This window comes from Momordica charantia, assembly GCF_013281855.1.
Source record: "Momordica charantia cultivar OHB3-1 chromosome 3 unlocalized genomic scaffold, Mcharantia_2.0 BLBB01000003.1, whole genome shotgun sequence".
Taxonomy (NCBI): domain Eukaryota; kingdom Viridiplantae; phylum Streptophyta; class Magnoliopsida; order Cucurbitales; family Cucurbitaceae; genus Momordica; species Momordica charantia.
The window spans coordinates 23,027,437-23,053,737 of NW_028275161.1; the positions used below are offsets into that span (position 1 = coordinate 23,027,437).

The following is a 26,301-nucleotide window of genomic DNA, read 5'->3' on the forward strand; positions in this document are numbered from 1 at the left end:
CACCAGCTTTTCTGTAAGACGAGGGGTTTCGATTCGTAACGATGTGCCCTACCCTAGTTGCCCTAGTCTTTATAATCTTAACCGTACGCTTCTCGATGATCTGATCCAACGGTCGTCGTAGATCGAAAGCTATAAAGACGAGGGAACATGTAGGAAAATTGAACATGATGGCCTTTTTTTTTTTTTTTATAAACATAAATCTCAAATTCATAATTAAGAAAAGTAATATCCAGAATTTTCTCAATAAAAAAAAAAAGTAATATCCAGAAACACGTAGAATTGAACACAAATGTGACCTGAAAACCCAAGAAAATCAATTAATATAATGACGAGAAAAAAAATTATTTACCTTTGTTTTCTTAGGATACCTTCTTTTTTTCTTAACTTTTTGAACTACAGTAGGGATATATTTGTGCAACAAATATTTAATAATAACTAAAGATAATTATTTAATAATAATGGAAACTAGTTAGTGAGTGAATAATAATTAATTAACTCAAATGAAACCTATAAAATTTGACAATAAATGTAGGGATTTAGATACCGTTATTGATAATTATTTTATTTAATTTATAATACTGTCATTTACAAAATGGAGAGAATGATAGATGCTCCGAAAAGAAATGAGAGAGAGAGAGAGATATCAATATTTTGCTACTTTGCTGCGTTTACGAAATTATATTCTTAAATTGTTATATATCCCCTAAACCCTAATTCTAAAAAAATCAAATACTGTCCAACCTGGCGATGCGATTGCGAGCCCATTATAGTCTGGCTATGGACCAGGGGAGCTAGCGGCCCACATTCGGCCCAATTTTGAAAGAATTAGATTGGTGTCAGCAGTACGTGAAGATTTTAATTTTTCTTTTTTCTTCTTTTTTTAATACAGTTTTTTTAGTAATTTGATTTAATATCAATAATTTTTTTACTTCAAACTCAAACAAACAAAAAATATATATATTGGAGACAATTAAGTTATCCTTGTGTTGGCCATTTTAAACTTTTATATAACTTCGATTATGCTTCCATCTCACTACAATCCTTCGAGTAAAAATCTGTTAGAGGCAATTTTTCACTAACCACGTGTCAACATCTGATATGACAACAATGATGAATCAACATGAAAAGTCATACATTAAAGTAATTGCATCTCATCCCTCTCTAGAGAGACTGAGTCGATCTGGTCGCATGTGATATCAGCCGAACCAATCAAATGATACTCCTTCAATAATAGAACTTCGACACGATCCACAACAACATGCCACAATTCTCGAGTTGTCGGATAGTTGTTGGAGGCTCGTTGAAAATCCTATTGGAAGCTCCACATATAAATAGAGATCTCTCACCTCATTTTCATGTATGCGAAACTATATTATCTCTTGAATATAGATCGGTCAACTACTAACTTAGCATCGAAATGTTTACTATTCTTTGCCGCTTTACTACCTGCTAAGCAGCTCATCTCCAAAGTCAACTACTAACTTGATCAAACATATATTTAACCTCATAGCCTATTAAAATTTACATCAGTCTATGAATTGGTTGTCGTTTGTGAATGATATTGGGTCGTTTCATTAATTGATGGCATAATTGGGAATTTGAAAATTTTGATTCTGTTAAAGGCAGAGTTTGTTAAACTTCAACGGGACAAGAAGTAATGCTCGACAAAGCTTGCGCTGCCTCACTGACTCCTCCTCCATATTCTGAACTCGAATCCTTCCAACACCAAACACAAACCTACGACTACAAGACCTCTTCCAATTATTAATTTAACATTCACAAATTAGATTAAATTGGGTTCCATTATCTCCTCAAGGCTCGACCTTAGCTTCAGATTTCTGAAATATCCATCTCTCTCATTTCTTTCTTTCAAGTTTGTAATGAAATCCATCAGATTTTTGCAGCTCATTGCCTGTGTATTATTGTTACTCTTTCATGGCTGGTTCCTTGTCGGCGGCGGCGGCCAGAGCGACAGGAAAGTTTCGATCTCCGGGAAGGGGGACGACATGTCGTATTTACGCCGCCACCGGGTTGCCGCCGGAGACCCGTGGTGGCCGACAAGAACCGAGATCGTCGGTCGACGGTACGGTTACGAATACGAAACTGACAAACACATCGTTCCGAGTGGTCCAAATCCTCTGCATCACTAATTAATCAGTGCGCGCGTTGAAGCAAAAACTACAAGTCGTTTTGCAGCTTTGCGATCGACAAAGCTTTGTTTCCACTGGAAAAGTCAGCAATTTCTTTTTTTCTTTTTTTTGTCGTTTTGATGTTTTTGGGTTGAATATGGCAGTTTTGTTTGACTTTGTTGGAAAATAACAACACTTGCATATGTAATCATCTTTCATGAATGCTTTAATTCCCATATGAAGTTAATTAATTTTTATGCATCTATATCCACAGACCACACGTTAGTGTATTGCATTGGTCCAATGGGAAATTGGAACCTATCCCACATGTAAACTTCTGATCTCTGACTTTATTCCCCATTATTGTACAAAAAGGAAAAAACTTCAAATTACATTCCGCTAAACTATATATAAAAATATCTGAATTTTGCCTTTCTTTTTTTTTTTTAATAATATTCATATCTTTGAACGGAGAGTTGGCTTATCAAAATTTAAAAGTCAGTGGTAGCTAATGTCGAAATTTGCTTAAATTAAGTTTGAAAATGGAAGAAATAGAATGAGGAAGAATCTCCCATTTTTTAGAAGGGAATTATGACACAATTGATAGACAGTAGAGAAGCAAAATTTCTTGACAACGAAGGAAAAGAACTTTTGAGACAAAATTGAAACGTTAATTGATAGGCCAACTCGTTTAAAATATTAACAAATGCTTGAGTAGGGAGGAGGGAGTACATAAATGAATACATCTGATAGATATCTTAAGATCATGGAAGCATGGTTAATAAATGTTTAAAAGAATTAAGAGTCATTATATCTATACCAACAAAGTACACTTTTCTTTTTGGTGACTTAATCCTAAGAACTTTAAAGTAAAACGTGTTTTTGGTTTAGGAACCTGAGAATACTGGGACAATTAATTGCCATACTGCATTTCGAATTATATTTATATTATATACATGTAAAATTGTTTTACTTGCTAGTGTTTTAGAGATAAAATTTAAAAAATATTACTTACATCTCTACTACGGATTAAACGTTGAATTTTCATAAACTCTGATGGAACTAAACAGACAAATGTTACGATGGGTTTAAATTAAAAGTAGGTAAACATAGCCCCTGAAAAGACATGAAAGTTGGTTTAAAATTCCAAATTGTTTGGAATTTGGAAGGCTAAGAAAGAGAGGTAATTGATTATAGTTAGTTATAGTAAGTCCCAATTAGGACAAGAAGGTTAATGTCCTTTAGATGAGAGATAGAGCCAATTATTCACAAATATTCTTGATCCTCAACTCAACTGTACCGTTGCCACTCAATTAATTAATTCTTTAATGAATGAGGCATATATTGAGCCATAACCACAAGAATTTGACCTTTAATTAATTTGGTTATTGAATTGCTGCAAACTGCTCTACTGAATTTCTAATATCTTCAAGCCCACGCCCACTTTTCCATCCTTTAAATAATAATACCAACAAAATGTAGCCTAACGTCCCAACCAACCTGCGTCATTGGTTTTCACTCATTTTTCATTCCAAATATTAATTTTAACATTAATATATAATTTCAGTATTCTTTTTTTTTAATAATAATTTTAGTATTCTAATGTTGAATACTTGTTTTTTTTAATATGTTTAATATTGTTTTTATTTAGCCAACTTTAAAAAGTTTTGAAAAATGTATGTTTGGTAATATTTTTGTTTTTTATTTCTTTTTTATTCAGGTGTTAACATAAGGGTATGTTTGGTAATATTTTTGTCTTATTTTTTTAACAGTTATAAATGAAACTGTGTTTATTAACAATTTCTTGTTTTTCGTTCTTTAAAAATTTCAATGAAAAAAAAATTATGTGAAACTTATTTTATTAAATATTTAAATTTTTAGGTCGTATTTACTTTTCAATAGTTATTATGCATTTTATAAGTCAATAATGATGATGACAAGAAATATGATTTGATTACTTTAGAAAAAAATTTACAATTTTGAAAATATTTTTAGAAAATGAGAAAAGAGATAAAAAAAAAAAAAAGAGATCAAATGATACAATAAATAAGAAACCTAAATACAGAGCTCTATAAACTAATAATACATATACCTACTAACGTTTAGCTGTATATCACACTACATCAGTCCAATCAAAATTTATAGAATGGGCACGTCTTTATTTTGTGCGTGTTTTTTTATAGTTATAATAATTTTGATCAGAAACATATAATTAAATTAAAATTTGGCTAAAGATATTAATTCGGCCCATCTTAATGTATGCTAATATACAAATAAGTGTATTGACAAATGAAATGATACACGACCTGCCAAAGCGAGCATAATTCAGTAGTAATTAATATATATCTTCAATCGAGAGGTTGTAAGTTCGATCCCCACCTCACATGTTATACTAAAAAAGGATGACACACCACCTTATTAATTTGAGTAACTTCTAGGTACAGTGAAACACCGTTTTTAATTAGATATATATACTCTCTATATATATATTATTTCATATTTAGTGAAGCCAATAATATATTTATATAGTACACCAGCTTCACAAATTAAATATTGATGAAGAAATAGAGCAAAGATCTTGCCCAACAAAAAATGAATAAAATTCTTACCTAATAAAATGATATGATTATTTCTTTTTTTAAAAGGCAATCAAAATGCCAGAGTTGAAGTGCAAGCCAAATTGGAAAGATCCCCCTCTCCAATCAAACTCGTTTTATCCCATTATAAAATTTTGTTACAAATCTTTAAGATACAAATTTAAAATTAAAACTTAGGTATACGATTAAAACTTGATTTGATAACGACTTAACCGATTATTTCAAATCACATTTATTCAGTACAATTTTACATATGATTTTTTGAAAATTATTATTAAAAAACCTAGAAAAATATCATTTTTAAACACTTTTTTTATTTTAAAAGTTAGTTAATATTTCAAATATATTTTTTAAAATGAAAAAAAAAAACAAATAAAAGTGATAGCAACTTTAATTTTCAAACAAAATAAAAAATAAACTAAAATAAACATCCAATTTAAGTTTCTTATATTTAGAAACTATGTTTATTTGTTCAATTTTTTTATTATAAGAAGAAAATTGATATCTTATCTACTTAATTGTATTCTAATCGATATTTTTTCATAAATTTTTAAACGTTATTGTTGGTTATGAATCTAAATAAATGAATGATCATACTTTCAATAAATAATATCTAAAGAAGTCATGATAAAACAAAATTAATTTTCTACGAAATCAGACGATGGTCCGTATAAAACTAGTCTCTATTATCAAGATTGGATGGTGTGGACCATGGATGAAGTATAGAGCCTAGAGGGGGGTATAATTTAAAAATAGCGAAAGTGGTGGGGCCCAAATTAATGGGAAACACGAAAAATGCCAAGTTGCACGCTGAGTCAACGTCGACTCCTCCGTCCCTCCACCCACTTTCCAGTTTCCCCACTTCATTTAAATTCCTCTTCTTTAATTTACACCTCCACCTGGCAACCTTTATTTATATTGGGATAAAACTCATTTACCATTCCCTCTTTGACACGTGGCACCCACTAATAAATTCCCCCGGGTGCTATTTCTATTTTTATCCGCTGTGTTCAGTGGAATATGAAACTCCACCAACGATTTTCACATCAACACATTTTGCACAATTATCGTACCAAAATAATAATAATTAGTTAATTAAAGGATGATTAACCTCGAGAAATAGTGGAAAATACTTAACTTATCTTTATTTCACCGTTAAATAATAAATAAACGATAAATCTATTGACCTGCATTTGAAAAATTGACAGTTCATTATTATATTTTTAAGTCTATTTTTATTTTTTGTAATTTTCTTATTAATTTTCCAAAATTTAGATCGGATGAGTCAAGTATTAAAAAAAAAATGGTGAGTCTTCCTCTATTTTAACTCATCACCCTACTTCCTTATTAATTGATGTTGTATTTTAGTGGGAGATAATTATAAATTATGCAGGATATATGCCTTTTGTTACTATATAATATTCAAATTCAAATAAAGTTTTTATTTGAATTTTTTATGATTGCAAAACTAAAATTGTTTACTTATTATTTATATTCGCAATTCCTTTTCCAAATAAAAAATAGATTCCGTACTATGTCACGCCTTCAAATTTGGCCCCTAGATGAATAAGTGGACTCGTATTTTTAACGCAAAAACGAACTCTCATTTTTCTTCAATAAACTTAAAACATATATCGGTGAACTACTGAGGCTGTACGCCGTCGTTTCTTTCTATATAACTGTAGCGCAGTCGCAGACCCCACGAGGACCAGGACCACAAACTCCCCAATATAAATACACACCAAAATTCCCAAATTCAAAATCTTCTTCATCCGAATAATCTCCCAAACAGATTTCGCATTTCGTTTACCTTCCGCTTCCGGTTTCTGCATCATGGGCCACGCCACACCGGAACGCGGCGGCTCTGGCTCTGGCTCCGGCTCCGTCCTGGCGTCGCCGAAGCGGGCGGCGGCGACCTTGCTGATCTCGCTATCGACTCTGGTGGCTCTGTGTGCGAAGGAAGCGAACAGAGTGTCGAAGAAGCTTCAGACGAAGCTGAAATCGAAGCAATTTCCGCGTCTAGAATTGCGATCGCCGCAGGTCCGGCCGAAGCGGTTCCTGAAGAGCATAAGCGACACGGCAATCACGCTGATGCAGAAGAACAAGAACAAGAAGACGAAGCGCGGCGGATGCGATGCGGAAGACGAGTGGGGAGACGGAGGAATCTGGCAGAAGGCGATCCTGATGGGGGATAAGTGTGAGCCGTTGAATTTCTCGGGCGTAATTTATTACGATAGTAAGGGGAAGCAGCTGAACGAAGTTCCTCCACGGTCGCCGCGTGCCAGTCCTCTGCCTTCCTATCTCGCAACCGGCCATCGCCAGGTATACTGAATTAGACCTAAAAGGAGCTTCAGATTTCAATTGGTTAACGTAACGCGGGGGTGATTTCAGGTACGTCACCTGAGGATGTGATTGGATTATAGGATATGCCTTCGTTTTTATTTTGGCCCTGGTTTTGCAAGTTTCTGTTTCTTTTGTACAGAGTGAGAGTAATTTTGTTGTGCATGTAAAATATGTTATGTTTTGTTTTGTCTACTCAAGAGTAACAATTGTCAAAGGAATTCGCTTTACTAAAATTATCTCATCACAGACAATGAAATCCCCAAGAATTAGTATGTTTGGTGAAGTTTGTTGTAAAAGAAAAATACTTACCTCCGTGAGGATTAATTCACTCTTTTCATAAAAAATAAAAAATAAAAAAAAATCATTTTTGTATTTCTTTCTCTAGATCAAGACTCATCCTCAACAACGAGGAGTAAGTATTATTCATTTTAAAATAGGTACAATTTATTGTATGATTAAATACTATTTTGTAACTGTACTTTTATTTTATTTCTTTCGATTATAATTTCGGTGTAACATTTAATATTGATTTTTTTAAACATAGTCATCGATTTGTATTTAATGGTTTTTTCGATGTATAAAGATCAAATTAGTCACTTTTTCACGGAAATTTTAGAAACATAGTAATTAAAACAAACAAAAGTTGAAAGTACAATAACCATTTTGATAATATAGAGACTATAAAATGAATCAAAGTCAAAAAAACATATATCAATAAATCTATATTTGAATATTTGAATGTTAATATTGGTTGACAAACAGTAATTTTTTTTTAGTTCACCGGGGTGGGGGATCCAACCTTCATATTAGGTAATTGATGTCTTATCATGAAGTTATATGTTTAAATCGATAAAAATAGTAAATTATTCAAATATGTATATATAAGATGTTTTTAATTGTAAATTGAATTCTCTTGATTTTTCTATATTTGTGAGAAGAGTTCAATTTTCAAAACATCGGGCAACCTGGCCATTGGTCAGGTATAAAATAAACTTTCCATTCAAATTCACGATAAAATAAACTTTCCATTGGACATGAGGTCAGCGGAAAATAATTCAAACCAGATTTGGATACTAATACTAATAAGTGATAATATAAACAACCAATTTTTCTAAAGAACTTACATCATTGAACTTTTAAAATTAATGATAAATTAATAATACTATTATAATATGGAATATTATTTATTATATTCATTATTTGAGATCAAGGCTAATTTGATACTGTACCATTTTAAATCATATTTGAATTCTTTACTAAAAAAAAATATTTGAATTCCTAACCAATATTTTTCTAGAACATGTTTTTTAATACACGCACGCTTCTAAAATTAGGCTATGAAATTAAAAACACAAGATTAAAAAATAAATCACTGTTAATAAATAACGTTAGTTAAAAAGAAAAGAAAAGAAAAGAAAAGGGCACGATGGTCTGTACACAACACTGCAATCTTTTAGTTTTTTATTTTTAAAATTAAAATTGCTTACACAAAACAGGAAACTAAAAAGAAGTTTCTCAAACAGAGACGAAGATAAAAGAAGTTATCAAATCAAATTCCCGGAGCATACAAGGAAACAAGATTAGGGTATTAATTATAAAAATATATACAAAAAAACCTGCAAAACCTATATAAATCAGACCAAATGGATTACCTTTTCAGTTCATTTTTTCATCTATGTTGGGTGTTGGTGTGTAGGGCATATGTTGACAACCTCAACACCTCCTTGAAAAAAGAAAAAAAGAGAGAAAAAAAAAAGAAAAAAAAGAGCAAACTCCATTATTTTCAATATCTAAGAAGCTGTGGAAAGAGAGAGAACAAGCCATATTAGAGAAGTGAAGTTTGAGATAAATTAAGAGGGTCCCTTAATTGTCACAAAGTCCTTCTTCTTGATTTCTTCGATCTCCATATAATCGCAGAAGGGTTCGGGCAGATTCTGTATGGAATTTTCTGCGGAAGAATTTCAGGAGCTCTGCGAAATATGATCAATATTATTATTCAAATGCGTCACAGTTTTCTCCAGTAAAATTCATGATAAAGTAATCATATTTAATTAATTTATAATAAGCAACTCACTGTAATTTGGCAATCTCTATCTGAGAAAAGTCCATGTTGGTTGAACTGTCCATAGCTGCTATTACTTGCACATTTTTGCTTTTATGTGACTCTTCTATTGATGTCGTTGCTTGCTTGATTGCCAGAACTTTGCAATTGAAATTCCTTGCTATGTCATCTTGGGCCATAGCCATCCTATCAACAAACCAATGGTTATCATTTATTTCCTTCTACTGATTCAGAAAAATATCAATGCCACATTTCTAGTTCGATAAGCTTCATTCAACATAAAAGATAAAAAGGAAAAAAGTCAATTTTGTTCCACATATTTATTGGCATCAATTTTTTTTAAGGAGGGAGTGGAGAGACAGATCAATAAGAGCTCCTTCTAACCTTGATGTGAGGTATTCTTGTTGGTCTATTCCCATTACATACTAATAATACCTCACATCCGTATGAACTCTTACTGACTGATGTGGACAAGTATAGTTTGGTCCGATATTGTCTATTTTGAAGCTAAATCTAAGTGATTTTATTTTAGACTTTACCCAAAAAAAAGGGTTACATAGCAGCAGAAATGTTGTTGCTACTTCTATATGTGTAAAATATTCTCTACTCTAACCGAATAAGTACTTGTTTTCCTTGCAGTGAATGTAAACAATTAGGAACATAAATATTACTTTGTTATTCTAGGTGTACTATTTGACATTTTTTAGGTAAATTTTCACCTAACAGTTAACAACTCAATTATATATTAGGAAAGTAAAATTATTTTCACGAACAATCCTCAGATATGACAACCCACATGATACAAAATCCTAAGTTTAGGAAAGGAAAGTTCCCTCACATCACGCCAAAGTCCTTTTTTTTTTTTTTGAGAAATCATGTCAAAGTCTTTAATGGGCCATATCAAAAGATGACATATTTTGGGTGGATGAAAAGAAAGAGTGACTATGGTTAAATGGGTCCCATCTAATATTCACAAAAATATTGGCACTTTTGGCACATAATAAAAGAATGGTCAGGTGGGAGGCGTTTTTGTGATAAAACCAGACCAAAAGAAAGCACCAAAAAGTTGTGATAATTAACTCTTCATTAAATGGAAAAAGAACCCAAGTTGGGGAGCCCATTGGCCTCTGCTCTCTAAAAAAATGGAAATCCTCTGTTCACTAAAACCAAACTCCTCTGCCATTAAAGGAAGCACAAGATTATAATTAGGCAATGATCATGTTAATCATATTTTTAAATAGAGATTGAAATTTGAAGTTTAAACCCACCCGATGTATACTTTTAACCTAATACACAGTTGACCATTTCTGGAGCAATTTCCCAGAAAGTTTCACTTCTGATTCCTCTGTTTTTAATCTTAAACATCAAGAAGAGAGGATCCATTTCGTACATGAAGTTGGAAACAGACAGGACGGGACCCCTTTCATTAATGGCCGATCAGGATCATCATTAATGAAGATTCCCAGAGTTTCAAGAAAAAAATTATTCCAGCAACTCAGTGAATTTAACGCTAATTACACGAGAGTAATATTTGATTGATTTTGAAAACTTACTTGTAGAGGAAGCTATGGTCATGGAGGCCAACAACAAGAGCCGAAGCTCCAATCTCTCTGAGCATGGCTGCGATCTTTCTACCATCTTTATCGCCTTCCGTCACGACGATCTCTACCTTTGTCTGTAACATAACCCTATAATATGATTATCGTTCCCCAAATCATCAGTAAAACAAAGGAAATCGACAAAGAAGACGAAGAAGAGAATGCGATGGAGGAGTTGACTTAATCTGCAATCGGAAAACTTACATTGGGGAAGGCGGTGCAGAGGTCTTTGAAGGAGAGGGCTAATTGATAGCCCTTCAATCGGAGATGGCGAGCCTTGGCGCCGCTTTTGGATCTTGTGGAGGGAAATACATGGAGTAGAATAATCAAATCGCCATAGCGCATGAGATTGTTGAGCGCCCATTTCAATGCCGTTCTTGCTGCTTCGACATCCTCCACCATCACCGCGATTTTCCTCACATCCATCTCTATATCTCTCTCTCTCTCTAGGATTGTTCTATGAGTTGAAGTTTGTGAAAAGAAACTCACAACTCATCGATTATGGCCCCCGGCTCCTTCTCTATACAATCGAAGCCCTACTTCTGTAAATCAGTTGTCGCCATGGCTCGAATTAGAGGAAGAACAATGGAGAGAGGGGCGGGTGAGGACTCAGAATCAGAGAGACGACTGTGGAATGCAATTAATTTCCAGACCCCAAAGGAACAGCGGAGAAATTATGTACTGTTTCCCACTGGGATTTTGCTGTCTTTAAATCGACGTTGATCCTTCAACTTTTGGCATTTTTGGGAGGTCTGATCGTGGGTCTAAAATATGAATTTCTGCTGTGTTCGTGGGCCTCGGCCGCCCTGGAAAGATAACCCTCTGTTCCCTCCCGAAGGTTTATGAATGAATTTTGTCAAATCTCTCGCGCGCCTGCCATTGAAGAGAGTTTCAAAGCTTTAGGTTTATGATAATAATTTGAAATTGATACGCTCTCTCTCAAATCATAAAAGCTGACTTTACATCAAGCATTGATCTCCCAATTAAATGTAAATCTTTTCTTATAATACCTTTTTTATGTGCTTTTCTTATACTACATTTTTTCTTTAAATAAAACAAAAGATAAAGTAAGATTAGGAAAGTTACGGTACAAAGTCTACTCAATTCTAGATGCAGGGATCATGATAGTTTGATATGGACATCCTGAATTGTGTCCCGTAACAAAATTTGTTGTTGTTACTAATATTGTATTCTCAATTCCTTCTTCCACCCTCCAATTTAGAGAAGGAAGGGATGAGAAGACACCGTGGAGGATGTGTCATAAATATATAATTGAGTTTGACTACAACAATAATCGATTATCTTCATGGTATAATAATACCAAGTTACGTATTATAATTTTAAATAATCACAAACATTTGTCCTTCTTTTATACTGCAATATATGGATTATTATATAATAAATTCTTTTACTTTTCATACATATAGAAATAGAAACATATAGCTTACAAATAACATATCGTTGGATTAACCCTAAAATATACTTAAAAGATCACTCTTTATTTATGTCTCTTAATTTATATGAGGTGGGTACTGACATGACAAACGTATTTGTGTAGTCATCTAATGCATAATATGCCAGTATTTTACTATGATTTTAATGTTCAAATTATTTTGAATTTCATAATTTATCATTCTATCTTATCTTGCGTCTAGCTATGTTATTTATGTTCATGTCTTTACGCTGTTTGTTATGGTTTGTTTGTTTGTTTGATATTATTTTTCTTTGTTTTTCCATTATTTCTAAGTGTATGATTTATTTGTTCATGTTGTGCTTTGATATTGGACCGCAAGATTTGTTTTTTCTCGTTACAACATATTATTAATATAATGTTTTGGAAAAAGCAACGCGCCTGATGAACGAAATTTGGAAGGATGATTTATCGCACCCAAATTCCGTAGCTGCCACGTGTACGGTCAATATAATTATGGATAAATAAATTGCTGAGTTTGCATAAAAAAAAGATCATGCATCCTGACCTGACACATCATTATTTTATTAATTGTTTAATTGTGTTAATATGGGAGTGTATGGGTCGTGCGCTCACGTAGTTTGTTTGTTTGCTTTTGTTTGTTCCATGTCTTATTTTCTTCATCTTCTTGTCATGAAGTTTAAGATATATATATTCATTAGAAAAATAAAAGGAAATTAAATGACATTTTTTTTTAAATTACAATGTTCCATTTTTTTCGTGTTCTTGGTTAGAATTTGATACCTTGCTTGCTCCTAAAAGTAAACTAAGTTTTCACTTTATTTTGTTTTCTAGCCATGCTTTTTATTTTTTTAATCGATGAGAGATTAAACTATTATGTTCGAACCAACTGATTATTTGTTTAACACGTATTTTTCAATACTTATAAAATTCAATCTCAAAATATATATATATATATGATTTGAACTCATGTATTTATAAATTTTGTTAAATCTTTGGATCTTTTTAATGTGCGACCTTTAACAATATTACAAATTAATCTAGGATTTTTCAACACACATGTTATACAATTATTTAATTTTGAAAATATCAGCTAGAATAAAGATTCAAACTTTAAATTTTATGTGCTTAAAAGTATTAATATATATTAATAAACTAAACGTAGTTTAGTGAATAAAACATTAATTATATTATTAATTATATTATTTGAGGTCGTAGGTTCAATTTTCTACTTCACATTTGTAGTAAAAAAATATATATATATATATATATATATATATAATTAGGTTTAGATTGATTTTATGACGATTTAATTAATTAACAAAAATTAGGATTTAGAGTTGAAATTTTTTCCTGTTAAAAAATAAAAAATAAATGATTAAATAGGGAGAATTGGCTAAACTTATAATTTAATTTAAAAGAAAAATAAGAAGCATGAAAATAAGAATAGTCCGAAACTGGACCGGCATGACTGTAAAACTCGAGTCGGATCTAATTTCTGAAGGGTTCTAGTTCTAGGGTTCAAGTCGTTCGCTGAATTTCTGATTTTTCTCTTTGGATTGTCGACCACGATGACCTCCATGGCTGCACTCTCAAGAAAGCTCTGCCGCTCTCTGCTGTCGAATTCAAGAGCTTCTCATCACCCCGAATTCCTCTCCATGACCTATTGCACGAACAACAGTTCCTTCCGCTCAGGCTCAGAAATCGGTGACTCCAGTATTGACTCGGACATGGACTCGGACTCACATTCAGTGACTAATCGACCTTCCGTCTCACCGTCCTCGTCCCAATCATCAACCCAGACGAGGATGATCTATAATCGACCACTGGAAAATGGCCTCGATGCAGGCATTTACAAGGTACATTGGTGAACGAGGCGAGTGTGATGGAATTTTCGGTTTTCCATGTTTAATTGCCTTCATTCTGTTAACGATTTTTATGTTTGCGTGAAGGCGATATTGGTTGGCCAGGCTGGGCAAAGTCCATTGCAGAAGCAGCTGAAGAGTGGGAGAACAGTGACGCTGTTATCAGTCGGGACGGGTGGGATTCGCAACAATCGGAGACCCTTGGCGAACGAGGAACCCAGGGAGTACGCTAATCGGTGCGCAGTTCAGTGGCATCGGGTTTCGGTTTATCCACAGAGACTGGGCGAAATTGTCATGAAGCACGTTGTGCCTGGGTAAGCTCTTCGGTTTTATCCATTTATCAATCTACCTGAGATACACGGAGATAATGTCAAAGAAATTTGTTTATATTCTGCAAATAATTGCCGTCAATATCGTGATAGTGGCCAATGGAAATTAGCGAGCTTATGTTATTTTAGTTTAGCTTTAATTCCTAACCCAGCCTATTATTAACCTCGTAAGAATATTGTCGTATTAGTTTCCTCATTTCTTTTTTGCAGCTTCACATTTACAGTGTAAAATTTTTCCTTTTCAGTTCGATTTTGTATTTGGAGGGGAATTTGGAGACCAAAATTTTCACAGATCCGATAACTGGTCTTGTTCGACGTATTAGAGAAGTTGCAATTCGTCGCAATGGTACATCACTTATTATTTTTTAATCACACTGTTTTTATGAAAATAGAGTTCCTCATGTATTCTGGGCACTTAAATTACATACCATTAGCGTTATCTTTGTCAAAAAAAATTTCGTTAAGTTTTTTTTTTATGAACTGTGATGAAGGTACAGCCTTTTTAAGACGCAAACTTTCATTCTGTGGTGTGATACATTTTTTAGCTGAAAAAAGCAAATCTATTTTTCTCGTGCTTTAGTAGTAGCAATGCTTCATGTATATGTAGGCTGTAAAACCTATATGGGTTACAAACTGGTGTTTGAATCCTAGTATTGGGTCCCGAAGTTTCCATTTTCCTTTTTTCTTGTTTCATTTTTTTCATTTCCTGATCCTCTGTGAACTGGAGGGATTACAAAAAAGTTTGATAGCTTTGTTGTGACTTGCCATTCATGAATATTGAAATTGATGGCCCCTGGGATCACATATGAGCATTGATAAATTTTTGCTGTCATGTCATGTAGGCCGCCTTGTATTTTTGGGCGATGGAGGAGGTAACGTTCAGCAGTCCACTCAATCAGAATTCAAAGGTGTTGGCTATTACTAATAAATCTTGCTTGCAGTTTTGTCATCTGAAGGTTTGAATGACCCACTTTTCCCTGTAAATGTTGTGATTTCACTTCAAAATAGTTGCAACAAGGCATTCTTTAAATGATCTACCAAGTGGCCTTTTGATAATTCCCCCTCTCCCCACCTTTGGTTAAGTGACAAATGTATCGGATATCTGTATGATTTACATGAATTTGATTGAGAGAGAATTGCAATCCAATTTTTATTTTTTTCCAACAGTGTAACTAACACCTCGCTGTTTATTTTGTGATAATTATTGTTGCTTGCCTGCCAGTGATCATGAGCATAGTTTCCGAGAGACAAACTCTGATCGGTTGCAAGAGGCCCATGCGTAAGTAATGTGAGCCACGTAATGTATATTTGGTCGATTGAAATTGGAATACAAATACATTATAACATAAAATAGGATACACAATAACTGGGAATAATTGAGTTTCTTACCGTGATGTCATGTATTTTCACTGGTAGATAATAAATGAAAATAGATTTGTTTTAGTAAGAAGTCAGAAGATACTAAAAGAATGCAGAAGATTGTCTTTCCTTGTCGTGGTGCAGAAAGCGACAAAAAGGCGACTAAGATGACTTCTAGCTTCTCTCGTCGTCGTAGGCGATTGCTCTGACTCGCTATGGAAAGATTTAACAATATGCATAACCAAGTTCTCGACTGGGGATCAAGTTGGTGGTTAGGTGTTATAATTCCTGTGAGGTGAATCATAATAAGGACGCCCTTGAATGAAATCTGAATACCCTTTTTACTTGTAAAAGCTTGAGCGAAATGTATGGTACAGTCGTGGAAAGACTAAAGGAAAGATCTTTGTTTCAATTTATTCATTCTTTAAGTCAAATGTATCATGAATTTGAACAACTATATTAGCATGATATTAAAAAGGAGAATACCTCCACTATGTCAAGGCTTGAACTGGGGCCTATAGTTTGGCCCACATTACTCTGTTATGATTGGTAGGCCAATAACGGCTCATGTTCTGTGTCACGAGAAAATCTGCTTCCTATAGTGTGTGGTTATCTTTTTGTATATTGCTTATCCACGAAATCTTCTGCCGCAAAAGGGTTGAATGATAATTCCCACACCGTGCTGAAAGAAGCGAAGCAGAAGCAGTGAAATCAAGAAACTGAGGAAAGGAAAATACTACTAATCAGGACATGTTGCGAAGCCCCAAATTTCTTCAGCCCACAAAGCTTCTACACCCTTCGGCTCCTCCACAGTCTCCCTCTCAGTCGCAAAACATCCCCACTTCCCCAAATTTCCCAGTCGTCAAACAATGTTGCAGAGTCTCCCGCCGGCAGCTCGCCGTTGGAAGCAATTCTCTCTTGCTTCTCTTCGGATCTCAGGTTCTGGACCCATTTTACATGTCCTCCGAAGCAGAGGTTGAAGAAAGCCTGGTAGAAAATGAAGAAGATTTGCAGAGGAAACAGAGCCTCATTGATGGCCCTCGTTGCACAGGGCAGAGCCCCACCAAGCGTGCATTTCTTGATATCTCCATTGACGGAGAGCCTGCTGGTCGCATCATCATCGGGCTTTACGGAGACGATGCCCCTGCCGGAGTTGCAAGGTTCGGTAATCTTGTGAGCGGAGCTGCAGGGGTTTCTTACAGAAGAAAAGACTTTGTAAAGATCACATCAAATTATGTCCAGCACAGTGGAGTGAGATCTTATGGTGTGGATGTAGAGCTAGCGAAGAGGACAGGAAATGAATTAGCATCCGAGACTCTAAAAGATGAATGGGAGAGAGTCAATGAGAAATGCTCTGGAACTAAGAACATGGCTGGAACTGTGGGGATCATTGTTAGAGATCCTTCAAAACCACCTCCCAAGTTGAAGTTGGTAGCCCGGCAAGGGAAGCTGGAGGTTGATCAGGAAGAGGTCGGGATGGAGCCGAACGGAACTGAGTTCACGATTTCCGTCAAGGATTCGCCGGAGCTGGACGATTCGGCCCTGGTGATCGGAACAGTTCTGGAAGGGATGCAGGTTGTGGACAGAATTGCGCAAGTGAAGACAGTGAAGGACAATACCACTTCTCCTTACTTCAGGTAAAGTTCATATTTTTCTTGGACAAAATATGATTTTGGTATGAAGGGTAGTCTCTTTTTTCATTTTCTAACGAGTTAATGAAGAATATTCTGCGTCGATTATATGTCACGATGATGAATTAGGAATTGAGAATGAGGTTTGAATTTGTGAGCAGGGTGGCAAAGCTAATAGGAGATAAAAGAGCTGTTGTGGCAGAAAGAGGATTCAACCGTCCTTATTCAAAAGTGATTGTCACAAACTGTGGGTTGATAGAGCAATGACATGGTTATGTTCCCAGTTTTGCCGTTTTTTAATCGAATTGAAGATCTAAATGTAACTATATCCTTATGAATGAGGCATTTTATATCATATCAAAGTTTTGAAATCAACTTTGGAAATATTCTTATATTATATCTCCGTAAATCTTTTGAGTATGTTTAATATATAGCGAGATAAGTATTTCTTCTTAGAGGCCATAGATTAGATCTCCCACCTCTCGTTTGTGAAAAAATTATTGAATGTGATTGTCTCCGTTGGATGCATATTCAAAAACTATATGCTTCTTGATAACTGTTGATGCAAGTCCAAAATAAATTTTGTAATCTCTCTCAACATTCATCCAACTTTGAATAATCTCTTATTTGTTATATATATTATAATTCATCTTACCATTTTCTACAAATATATTGTTCACTCACACTCATCTAAATATATATATCATATTCGAGAAAAAGCAATTAGAATCTTCAAAAAGTAAAGATTTCAGTGATTTCATTCTTTGTGCACGTAACATAAGATGTGCAACTCCACACAAAAGCTAGAACATGGTTTATGCAGTTTAATTATGATTTCAATTTCTAAAGTTCGAATTGTGGAACATGTAAATTTGAAACACGTAAATTAGATATTTTTGTACTTTTAATCTGTAGTCCACGTATACAAATTTTACATTTGCGGTCCCAGTCGTTACTTACAAAATTTTGACCATGTTTTGATAAATTGCCCTATAAATACTGTCTAATATGTTAATAGCCCTTCATTTTGTCACTCCCAACTTCAATACTATGTTCCAAAAAACTGCAAAGTCAAATTAACTATACTATTACAAAATCCCATAACTAGTTTGAAACAAACAGATAATGAAATGACAGCAGAGCCATCATTGTAGAAGGAACTCAATTGGGTATGGCATGGCATGAAAAATCCTTCTTCAGAGGATGTATCCCATACCTTAGAAGAGGCAGCAATCCAATCCCGGAAGCTCTGTGGGGTTCTATATGTGACAAACGCGGTCTAGTGCTTCGAGTTCTCGTTAGAAACAAGACTACTTTTCAATTTCTTCGCGGAAGACGTGAACAGATCTCGAACCGATCTAACGGGGTCATCGACCTGGAAAGGTAAACAAAGTTGGTAATTATTCCCTTGGGATGAAGGTCATCATAAAGAAAAAATACGGCAAAAAGAACTACATCAGGGCACAAAAAAGCAGGAGGTTGAAAATTTTAGAAGATACGGGTAAATTAAGTCCCATGCAGAGACATCTACTGTTCCAATTATTATCAGTGAATGCTGTGGATAAGTAGTTGCGACCCAGTTTCCTAAATTTGTTCCAGCACAACTTCAGTCCACAACATGGTTTCTTAAAAATTAGGATATTCACTTCTGAGTGATAAAAGGCCAAAGAAGGTATTGGCAAAACCAATCTACTGTGGCACCACTCTCTTACAGTATAATATTGGTACATTCAAGATTCACATTGCTCCAAAATATCGCTAGATGTTCTTACGTACCTTAATTAGAGACGCTGCGGGAGAGTTCTTAGGTGAATGTGGTGAAGAGCTTTTATCACGATGTAAAGCAGTTAGGGTTTGTTTCCATCCAGGTGCCACACTTCCTGTTGCAGTCCAGGGACAAAAAGGCCTGTGCTGCCTGATTGGATCAAACTCCATTATATTATCCGATGGTGCACCCTTGGGATAATTCGCTGAAAAGAATAAAAAATATTGAAATATGGTTCATCACTTATTCTACCATTTGAAAGATAATATTTGACTCGGGAATCATAACAGAGAGGATACAAGCTTGACGTGACAAAAATAGACATGCCGGGTTGATTATTTTAACTGACTTGTTGGTAAGCCAGCTGCTATGGTAATCCAGATAAATTATATACAGAATGCCTACTCAATCAATCTAGCATGAGACACGTTATACTAATGTTTGGGCGTGGGAAAATAGCTCTCTTCTAAAAGATTTCCCCAGTATATGGTATAACAAACAAGCCGACTTGAAAGTTCAGAAAGCAGAATACTTGCTTGTTGACAAGTCTCCTCTCCACTTATTCCACTCACAACTTTTGATGTAAACAATTAACTTCAATAATTGTTGCACTCAGATCTGCCAAAACCACTGGATAGCATAAATCACAGAGTATCTTGGAGGAAGTCTCACCTATGATTAACTAGAGAACCTATCCAATTAGTGAAATATAAATATGCTGCATCATTCGAGGTAAAAGAAGGATGAGGAGGGAGTCGTACCTCCACCGTTGGTCCCGCTGTTCACAGAGGTATGCGCTTTGTCTTTGGCATCACCTCCTTCAGGATCCTGGCTTCCTGAGGTGGTGTGGTTATCAGAACCAAGTTTATCTTTCATAGATTCTTTCTCACCGGTGATATCTGTATTTGTATCAACTAATGATGGGAGCACCTGTAAGTTAGCCAAAGAAACTTCTTTACTATTTGAAGTATTTTCTGAAACCTGTTGTGAATCACACTTGTCAGGTACAATGGAAGTTTCTTTACTAATTAAAATATTTTCTGGAACCTGTTGTGAATCACACTTGTCAGGTACAGCGGAAGTTTCTTTACTGTTAGAAGTATTTTCTGAAACCTGTTGTGAATCACACTTGTTAGATACCAGGGAAGTTTCTTTACTATTTGAAGTATTTTCTGAAACCTGTTGTGAATCACACTTGTCATATACAAGGGAAGATAACTCTTTTTCACTGCATTCACTACTTGTGATCATAACAGCATCTGTCATCGTCAAAGAGTTTTCAACAGAAGAAGGGTCAGGATGCAGATCTGCTGCTTTGTTACCAGAATCCAACTGTCTTGAATTCTCAGCGTTCTCCACCGTTTCATTTTTCTGCACAGGAACATTATCTGTGCTCTTTACTTGAGTTTCTTCAATTGAACCATTCAAACCAGATTCAGGGAAAGTTCCCTGCTCTGTAACATTCGTTCCTTCCAATAAAGGGGTCTGATCATCACCAGTAGTACTGCACCCCTGATCAAGTTTTTTATTCTGGAACAATCTTATGTCTTCTGGCTGATCAATTTGTTCAGTATCTTCATTGGTTTTACTATCATGTAACAAGTTTTTATCCAAGGAATCGGCTGGAGCCATTTCTTGGTCTTCTTGGTCATTATACGTATGATCACTAAATTTTTCATCATTGAATAACCTAGCCCTTAAATTCTGGCCAATGACAGGCAAAGTGATGGTGGCCTTGAAACTCTGACGTGCTGGGGTAGGACCCCCTGCGATTGTTGAAGTTAAATTTGATATGCTCTCGTTTGATGTTCCAACATTACCGATACCTGCATGATTGATGAAGAAACTTTTGTTTCCTGAATCATGAGTGCCCGACTCACTGTTCATTTCAGTGGATCCAACCAGTCTGATGATTTCCACAGGTCTAGGAGCTGTATGAAAAGTCCATAATCCAACGCTAGCTCCACAGAGACGGCAATCTAAAACAACAGAATTGGGCTGAGAGTGCAGTTCACTCGGAATCTCAGCAATTCTATTATTTTCTTTGGTAGCAGCAGCGTGTAGATTGACAGCAGGACGCGGATCCAAAATGGTGGATGTCTTGAGAGATTGATCTGACCCTGTCTTGCAGTCAACTACATAGGGCAGTGAACGAGGTTCCCATCCAAACAAGCTAATTATCTTTAGAGCCTGCAATATTTTCAATTTTACTCATTTCACTGAGAACCAGAAAGAGAGCTTTTGTTAAGAATTTAAGGAAAAAAATTCTGTTATGTTTGATGGAAAATGCAAGTAGTCTGTAGTCATACAATTTTATCACCAGTATAAAGTATTGTACCTAAATGTTACTAAATTACAAAGCCAAGCTCAGAAGGAATGGCAAAGGTTGAGAATAAAAGGAATGAAGATGATAAACAACTGCTAAGAAGATTTGTAAACGTATACTACTGGATTTAGCAAATGTAGATATTGATGCAGCAAGAGCAAAACCTGATAATATAATTTAGCAGTATCCGAGTCATGTCCATCTCTTATGTACTCAATTTCGGATTTGCTCAGAGAATCATCACCAAATTCCTGCAAGGATGATTCTTCAAGAAATTGCTTAAGGTGGGAACTCTTCATCCATTTGAGAAATGAAGACGAAATAACAGGGAGAGCTGAAAGATGTAATAACATAGAACAACGCTCTCTAAATCTATTAACTAAAATTGGAGGAGGGGTAGGAGGAAATTCGGCCAATGCTTCATCACAGGCATTGTCTATCCAGGGACAGAGCAACTTGTGCCCATTATCCAACTTTAAGCTAAATACCAAAGCGGCCTTCTCAACTGAGAGGGAAAAAAACAGAAAAAATTCCTCTTTAGAAAGGGAGAATAGAAAACAGAGTCAAAATTTTCACATTCTTTCAGTACATGTATGGTAAAGAGAACCATACCTTGTTGCTGATTCCAAGAAGATGGAGTCGAGAAAAGGAGACGTGCTCCGCATGATTCACAAGCAATAGTATCCATATCTACATTGATCCAACCTCTTCTAGCACAATTTAATGCATTTACCACCTAAGGAAGATTTAACAATCTCTAAAATTAGAATCAAAGAATATGCGAAGTGTGTAAATGTTTCCATGGAGGAAAAAAAAAGACATTTAATTAAAGTCAGATATTTGCAAACTACATTTAGAGCCCATGTACTCTTTACAAATAAAATGACATGACAATACTGAATACCTAGTAAAATCAAATAGAAGTCTACTGAAGCAAATCACACCTTATAGAGAAACATATCAAGAATACAGAAATACACCATAGAGAAATATTATACAGTGAAATGTCCTCTAATGAATCCAATAAGCACGAACACTACAAAACAGAAAATTGAAAATAAAAGAAATATTCATGAAATGTTAAAGAAAAAAGTGGACAACTGGACCAAACCTTAGGTTTACCAAACCATGTCATCGACTTGAATGTGGTTAATCTTTTCAAGAGATCTCCACGGTCCCAAGGCCTGCATAACGGAGCATCAGAGGATCCAGCAGAAGCCGATGAATGCTTCTGCAATGCCTCAATTACATCACCTTTTGACCTCAGCTCTCCCACCACCAAAGCAGACGAAGAATACGAGCGTTTTTTCCCTCTCGACAACTGTACTCCGGATGGACTAGCATTTGAAAAAAATCATGTTAAAATAGTCTATAACAGCACTCAGGAGGGTAGAAACAACACTATTACAGAGTTTAACCGGGCATATTATTGACAAACTAAAAACACAGAAACTCCCAGCTGAAATCAACTTCTGCTTTCATCTTCTCAAAGAACTAACACAAACGAAACGAAATACATAAGAAGATAAGGTAAGGAAAGGAAGAACCTGGAGGAGGACGGGGAAGATGTGGAATTAGAGTTGGGAGTGGCTTGTGCATTCTGAAAGAGCTTGTCCATGATGGAATGGAACCTCTTCTCTGAATCTTGTGTCATTGATCGATTCTACGTGCAATCCAATTCCCGATTCTTCGAAAATCAGGTTCCCGGCGAAAACTTCCGAGCAGCAAAGCGTTCTGTAATTCTCTCTTCGGCGGCGTTTTCTGATTTCTGTGTGTTCGGCGTCGCCCACTAAACGTAGTATCAATCGGCCTCTCTTTCCGACTCCGACTCGGCTCTCAATTTAGATGAAATGCAATGGCACCATTTGTAATTATTATTATTATTATTTTATTTTTTTAGGAAACCATTTGTAATTATTATTATGATTTGACAGTAATAAATAATAATGTTTCACCGAGGTTTAGATGTCAAATAAATCAAGATTTTATATCTTTTAAAATACAATTTTTTTAGCAAATTATATTTTTGAATAATTAAAAATTTTCAATTTAATCAATAAATACTAACAAATAACAATAAGCATTATGCTTCAAGTAGTTACAAGTTCTAAGAGAACTTATTTAGTTGTAAGACCTAGCTGAAATTTGGTTGGAAATTATGCAACTTTGAGAAATTGAGTATGATATTTATTAAAAATTAGAAACTCTTTGACAATACGAAACAACCATTGTTCAACTATTTGACAATATTTAAAAAAAAAAAAACCCTCCTTCTCCTCGATTGAATTTTCTTATCTTTTCTTTATCTTTTTTTTTTAAACATCTCAGTTGAGATTTCTTTTAAGTTCTTATTAAATAGGTTTATAAAGTTAAATTATATATTACAATTTACAATCACATGAACTTGAAACCTATAGTTTTAATGTAAAATTGATGAGATAAGGTGATTGGCACGTGTTTTTCTTTTTTCCACGAAGTCATAAAATCTTTAATAAACTGTAAAATCTAGATCTACAATCCACTCAAACTCAAGGTTCATCAATTACATCCTTATAATTTGTCTATTTTTAATTCATATAGTCTAAAAACAGTTTTCATAAAAATAATTTGTATCATATAACATTTCCTTCATTAAACATACCTGGCACACAAAGTACCAATTACATAGTCCATTTCTTTATTTTTAGTTTTTGTATTTTCAATTTTTATTCATTTTAGTTCCATATTCTCAAAATATTCATTTTAGTTTGGATACTTTAAAAAGTGACAATTTTAGTCCCTTCAATTTTTATTTTGATCTCATTTCTTTCGATCACAATTGATTTTTATTCGATATAAAATGTGTTAAAATTTTATAAACAAAGACAAAATTGGTAACTCTTTAAAAAAGAGTGACCAAAACAGAACTTCTAACAGCAAAAAAGAAGTAAAAAAGAGCAGCCATTTTGAAGAACAGTTATAGTAATACCAATTCAAAAGAAATCCCTCTGTTCACGCTCCCACGTCTCTCTCTTCAAGATCTTCCCTCTCTCTCCACTTCCAACAAACTCCTCGTTCCTCCCCATCCATCTTTATATATTCAACTTTTTTTACTTAATTCACTCTCCTCAACAACAGCTCCCAAATTTCATTTTAACCTCCAAGAACATCACTAATGGCTTCTCAATCTCTCTCACTTCCAGTCCTCCTCCTCCTCTTCTCCTTTCACTTCTTTTCTGCCAAAAGCACCGACTTTCTGGTCGGCGACGAAGATGGGTGGGCAGTCCCTAATCCAAAAGAAGCCGACAGATACAACAAATGGGCCTCCCACAACAGATTCAATGTTGATGACACCGTCCGTAAGTAGACAAAACACTTGTCAAATTTTTCACAGTAACAACCACAAGTGATTGTCTTTGTTTGTTTGTTTGTGTGTTGTTAGATTTCAAGTATGAGAAAGACTCTGTGATGGAGGTGACAGAGGAGGAGTACAAGCAGTGCCTTTCTTCGAAGCCTCTGTTCTATGACAACAATGGGGACACTGTGGTGGGGCTTGACAGAGCAGGGCTGTTCTATTTCATCAGTGGGGTTTCAGGGCACTGCCAGAAGGGCCTCAGGATGATAATCAAAGTGTTGGAGCCTCTCAATCTCAGCCCTCCTCCATCCCCCAACTCTACTGCTCCACCCCACAACAACAGCAGTGCTCTTGATTTGCTCTCTGTTTCCTGTCCTGTTTTTGGGATCTTCTTTGTGTTCTTTCTTTCCTTTCTTTTCATTTGAATGATTTTGAGTTGGTACTCTTTAGAATGCAGTTTCAGGGTTGGTTTTCTTGGGTTAGGTTGTAGAGAAGGGGTTGGTTTTTTGATGATCCAGAATTTTTTTGATTTTGTGACAGAGAGTGGTTTATTTGCCTTCTTCTAGTGTTGTGAATGAATGAAATGTGGCTTCTGTTCTGGTTTCTCTTGCACTGCATCTGAATGCAACTGCAACATTAATGTGTGAAAATCTTTTATGCCATATAATCCAGATATTAGAAATTATTGGAAGAGTAATGAACAATTCAACGTCGTTGTGTTTTTTCCCACGGGACCCAACTCCGACCATGTCGAGTTTCTGGTGGTTTCCGGCGATGGTTCTGGTTTGGGCGTTGATGCCGATTACAATGACAAGATTTTTAGTGGAAGGTGAACTGTTCCATACCCATTACGGTTCTGGTGTGGTGGGGCGGCGAGCAAGAGAAAAAAGGGGAAGAAGAGGTTGGGTGAGGAGAGAGAGGATAGAGAAGAGAAGAAAGAAATTAAAAAAAAAAAATATGACAAATAAACTAAAATTAATATAAAACTAATAAAAATTGTCACCTCATTTAAAAATTAACCTTATCTATGTCATGTCATTTTTCCGTCAACTAACGGAAAAATAGACTCATGATCATTCAGAACTCTTTCTCGGGACTAAAGTGTTACTTTTTGAAAAAATCTGGGACCAAATAGACACCATGTATTTTACCCTAAAAAAATAGATCCATTTTGAAGAAATGGTTAAAAATATAACTTTCTGTTTTTCAAGAAAAATCAAGACAACTGACAGTTAATTGATCGAGATAAATAATTTCTGTTTTCTTTGAATTTTATACTAATTTGGGTATTTTTGCAACATAAAATTCAAACTCGAAGTTTTGAATTAACTAAATTTTTCTTATAGAAAATAAAAAATATTTTCGATGTATGTAAAATCGCATAAAATAAATTGAGATATTAGAACAAATTGAAGACTATACAAGTATTATAAATTATATTTAAAAGATTAGATAATCTGAAACAGAAAAGCTTAAAGCTCAAACTCACATGTCAAAGTGAACATAGCTTTAGTAATAATTAATATATACC

General features: G+C 34.7%; 6 protein-coding genes across 8 annotated transcripts; 4 read left to right on the forward strand and 2 right to left on the reverse strand.

The window, feature by feature from the left end:
- The first annotated feature begins 6,469 nt into the window (after positions 1-6,469).
- On the forward strand, positions 6,470-7,352 carry LOC111008895 (uncharacterized). The gene has a single exon (XM_022281763.2). It carries the CDS (start codon positions 6,560-6,562, stop codon positions 7,055-7,057), a length of 498 nt encoding a protein of 165 aa, XP_022137455.1. The 5' UTR covers positions 6,470-6,559; the 3' UTR covers positions 7,058-7,352.
- A 1,282-nt stretch (positions 7,353-8,634) lies between these two features.
- LOC111008906 (Adenine nucleotide alpha hydrolases-like superfamily protein) lies at positions 8,635-11,733 on the reverse strand. The gene is made up of 4 exons (XM_022281777.2): positions 10,934-11,733; positions 10,685-10,806; positions 9,144-9,317; positions 8,635-9,039 (listed from the first exon to the last, which is right to left on the reverse strand). Exons 1-4 carry the CDS (start codon positions 11,153-11,155, stop codon positions 8,940-8,942), a joined length of 618 nt encoding a protein of 205 aa, XP_022137469.1. The 5' UTR covers positions 11,156-11,733; the 3' UTR covers positions 8,635-8,939.
- Positions 11,734-13,633: 1,900 nt separating this feature from the next.
- On the forward strand, positions 13,634-15,519 carry LOC111008995 (Nucleic acid-binding, OB-fold-like protein). Its single transcript, XM_022281888.2, has 4 exons — positions 13,634-14,020; positions 14,114-14,340; positions 14,601-14,701; positions 15,198-15,519. The coding sequence occupies exons 1-4, from the start codon at positions 13,733-13,735 to the stop codon at positions 15,278-15,280; spliced, it is 699 nt and encodes a 232-aa protein (XP_022137580.1). The 5' UTR covers positions 13,634-13,732; the 3' UTR covers positions 15,281-15,519.
- A 140-nt stretch (positions 15,520-15,659) lies between these two features.
- LOC111008994 (Cyclophilin-like peptidyl-prolyl cis-trans isomerase family protein) lies at positions 15,660-17,765 on the forward strand. The gene is made up of 2 exons (XM_022281887.2): positions 15,660-17,351; positions 17,507-17,765. Exons 1-2 carry the CDS (start codon positions 16,465-16,467, stop codon positions 17,610-17,612), a joined length of 993 nt encoding a protein of 330 aa, XP_022137579.1. The 5' UTR covers positions 15,660-16,464; the 3' UTR covers positions 17,613-17,765.
- Positions 17,766-18,200: 435 nt separating this feature from the next.
- On the reverse strand, positions 18,201-23,281 carry LOC111008821 (C3HC zinc finger-like protein). Of its 3 annotated transcripts, none has more exons than XM_022281646.2 (8): positions 22,984-23,281; positions 22,548-22,773; positions 22,049-22,172; positions 21,601-21,941; positions 20,158-21,300; positions 19,872-20,040; positions 19,122-19,315; positions 18,201-18,720 (listed from the first exon to the last, which is right to left on the reverse strand). In XM_022281646.2, the coding sequence occupies exons 1-8, from the start codon at positions 23,088-23,090 to the stop codon at positions 18,625-18,627; spliced, it is 2,400 nt and encodes a 799-aa protein (XP_022137338.1). In that variant the 5' UTR covers positions 23,091-23,281; the 3' UTR covers positions 18,201-18,624. The 3 variants fall into 3 exon arrangements, with proteins under 3 accessions (XP_022137338.1, XP_022137337.1, XP_022137336.1); XM_022281645.2 differs by having other exon boundaries at positions 20,092-21,300; XM_022281644.2 differs by having other exon boundaries at positions 19,872-21,300.
- Positions 23,282-24,424: 1,143 nt separating this feature from the next.
- Positions 24,425-25,434, forward strand: LOC111008921 (early nodulin-like protein 6). The gene is made up of 2 exons (XM_022281798.2): positions 24,425-24,774; positions 24,858-25,434. Exons 1-2 carry the CDS (start codon positions 24,591-24,593, stop codon positions 25,193-25,195), a joined length of 522 nt encoding a protein of 173 aa, XP_022137490.1. The 5' UTR covers positions 24,425-24,590; the 3' UTR covers positions 25,196-25,434.
- The last annotated feature ends 867 nt before the right edge of the window (positions 25,435-26,301 follow it).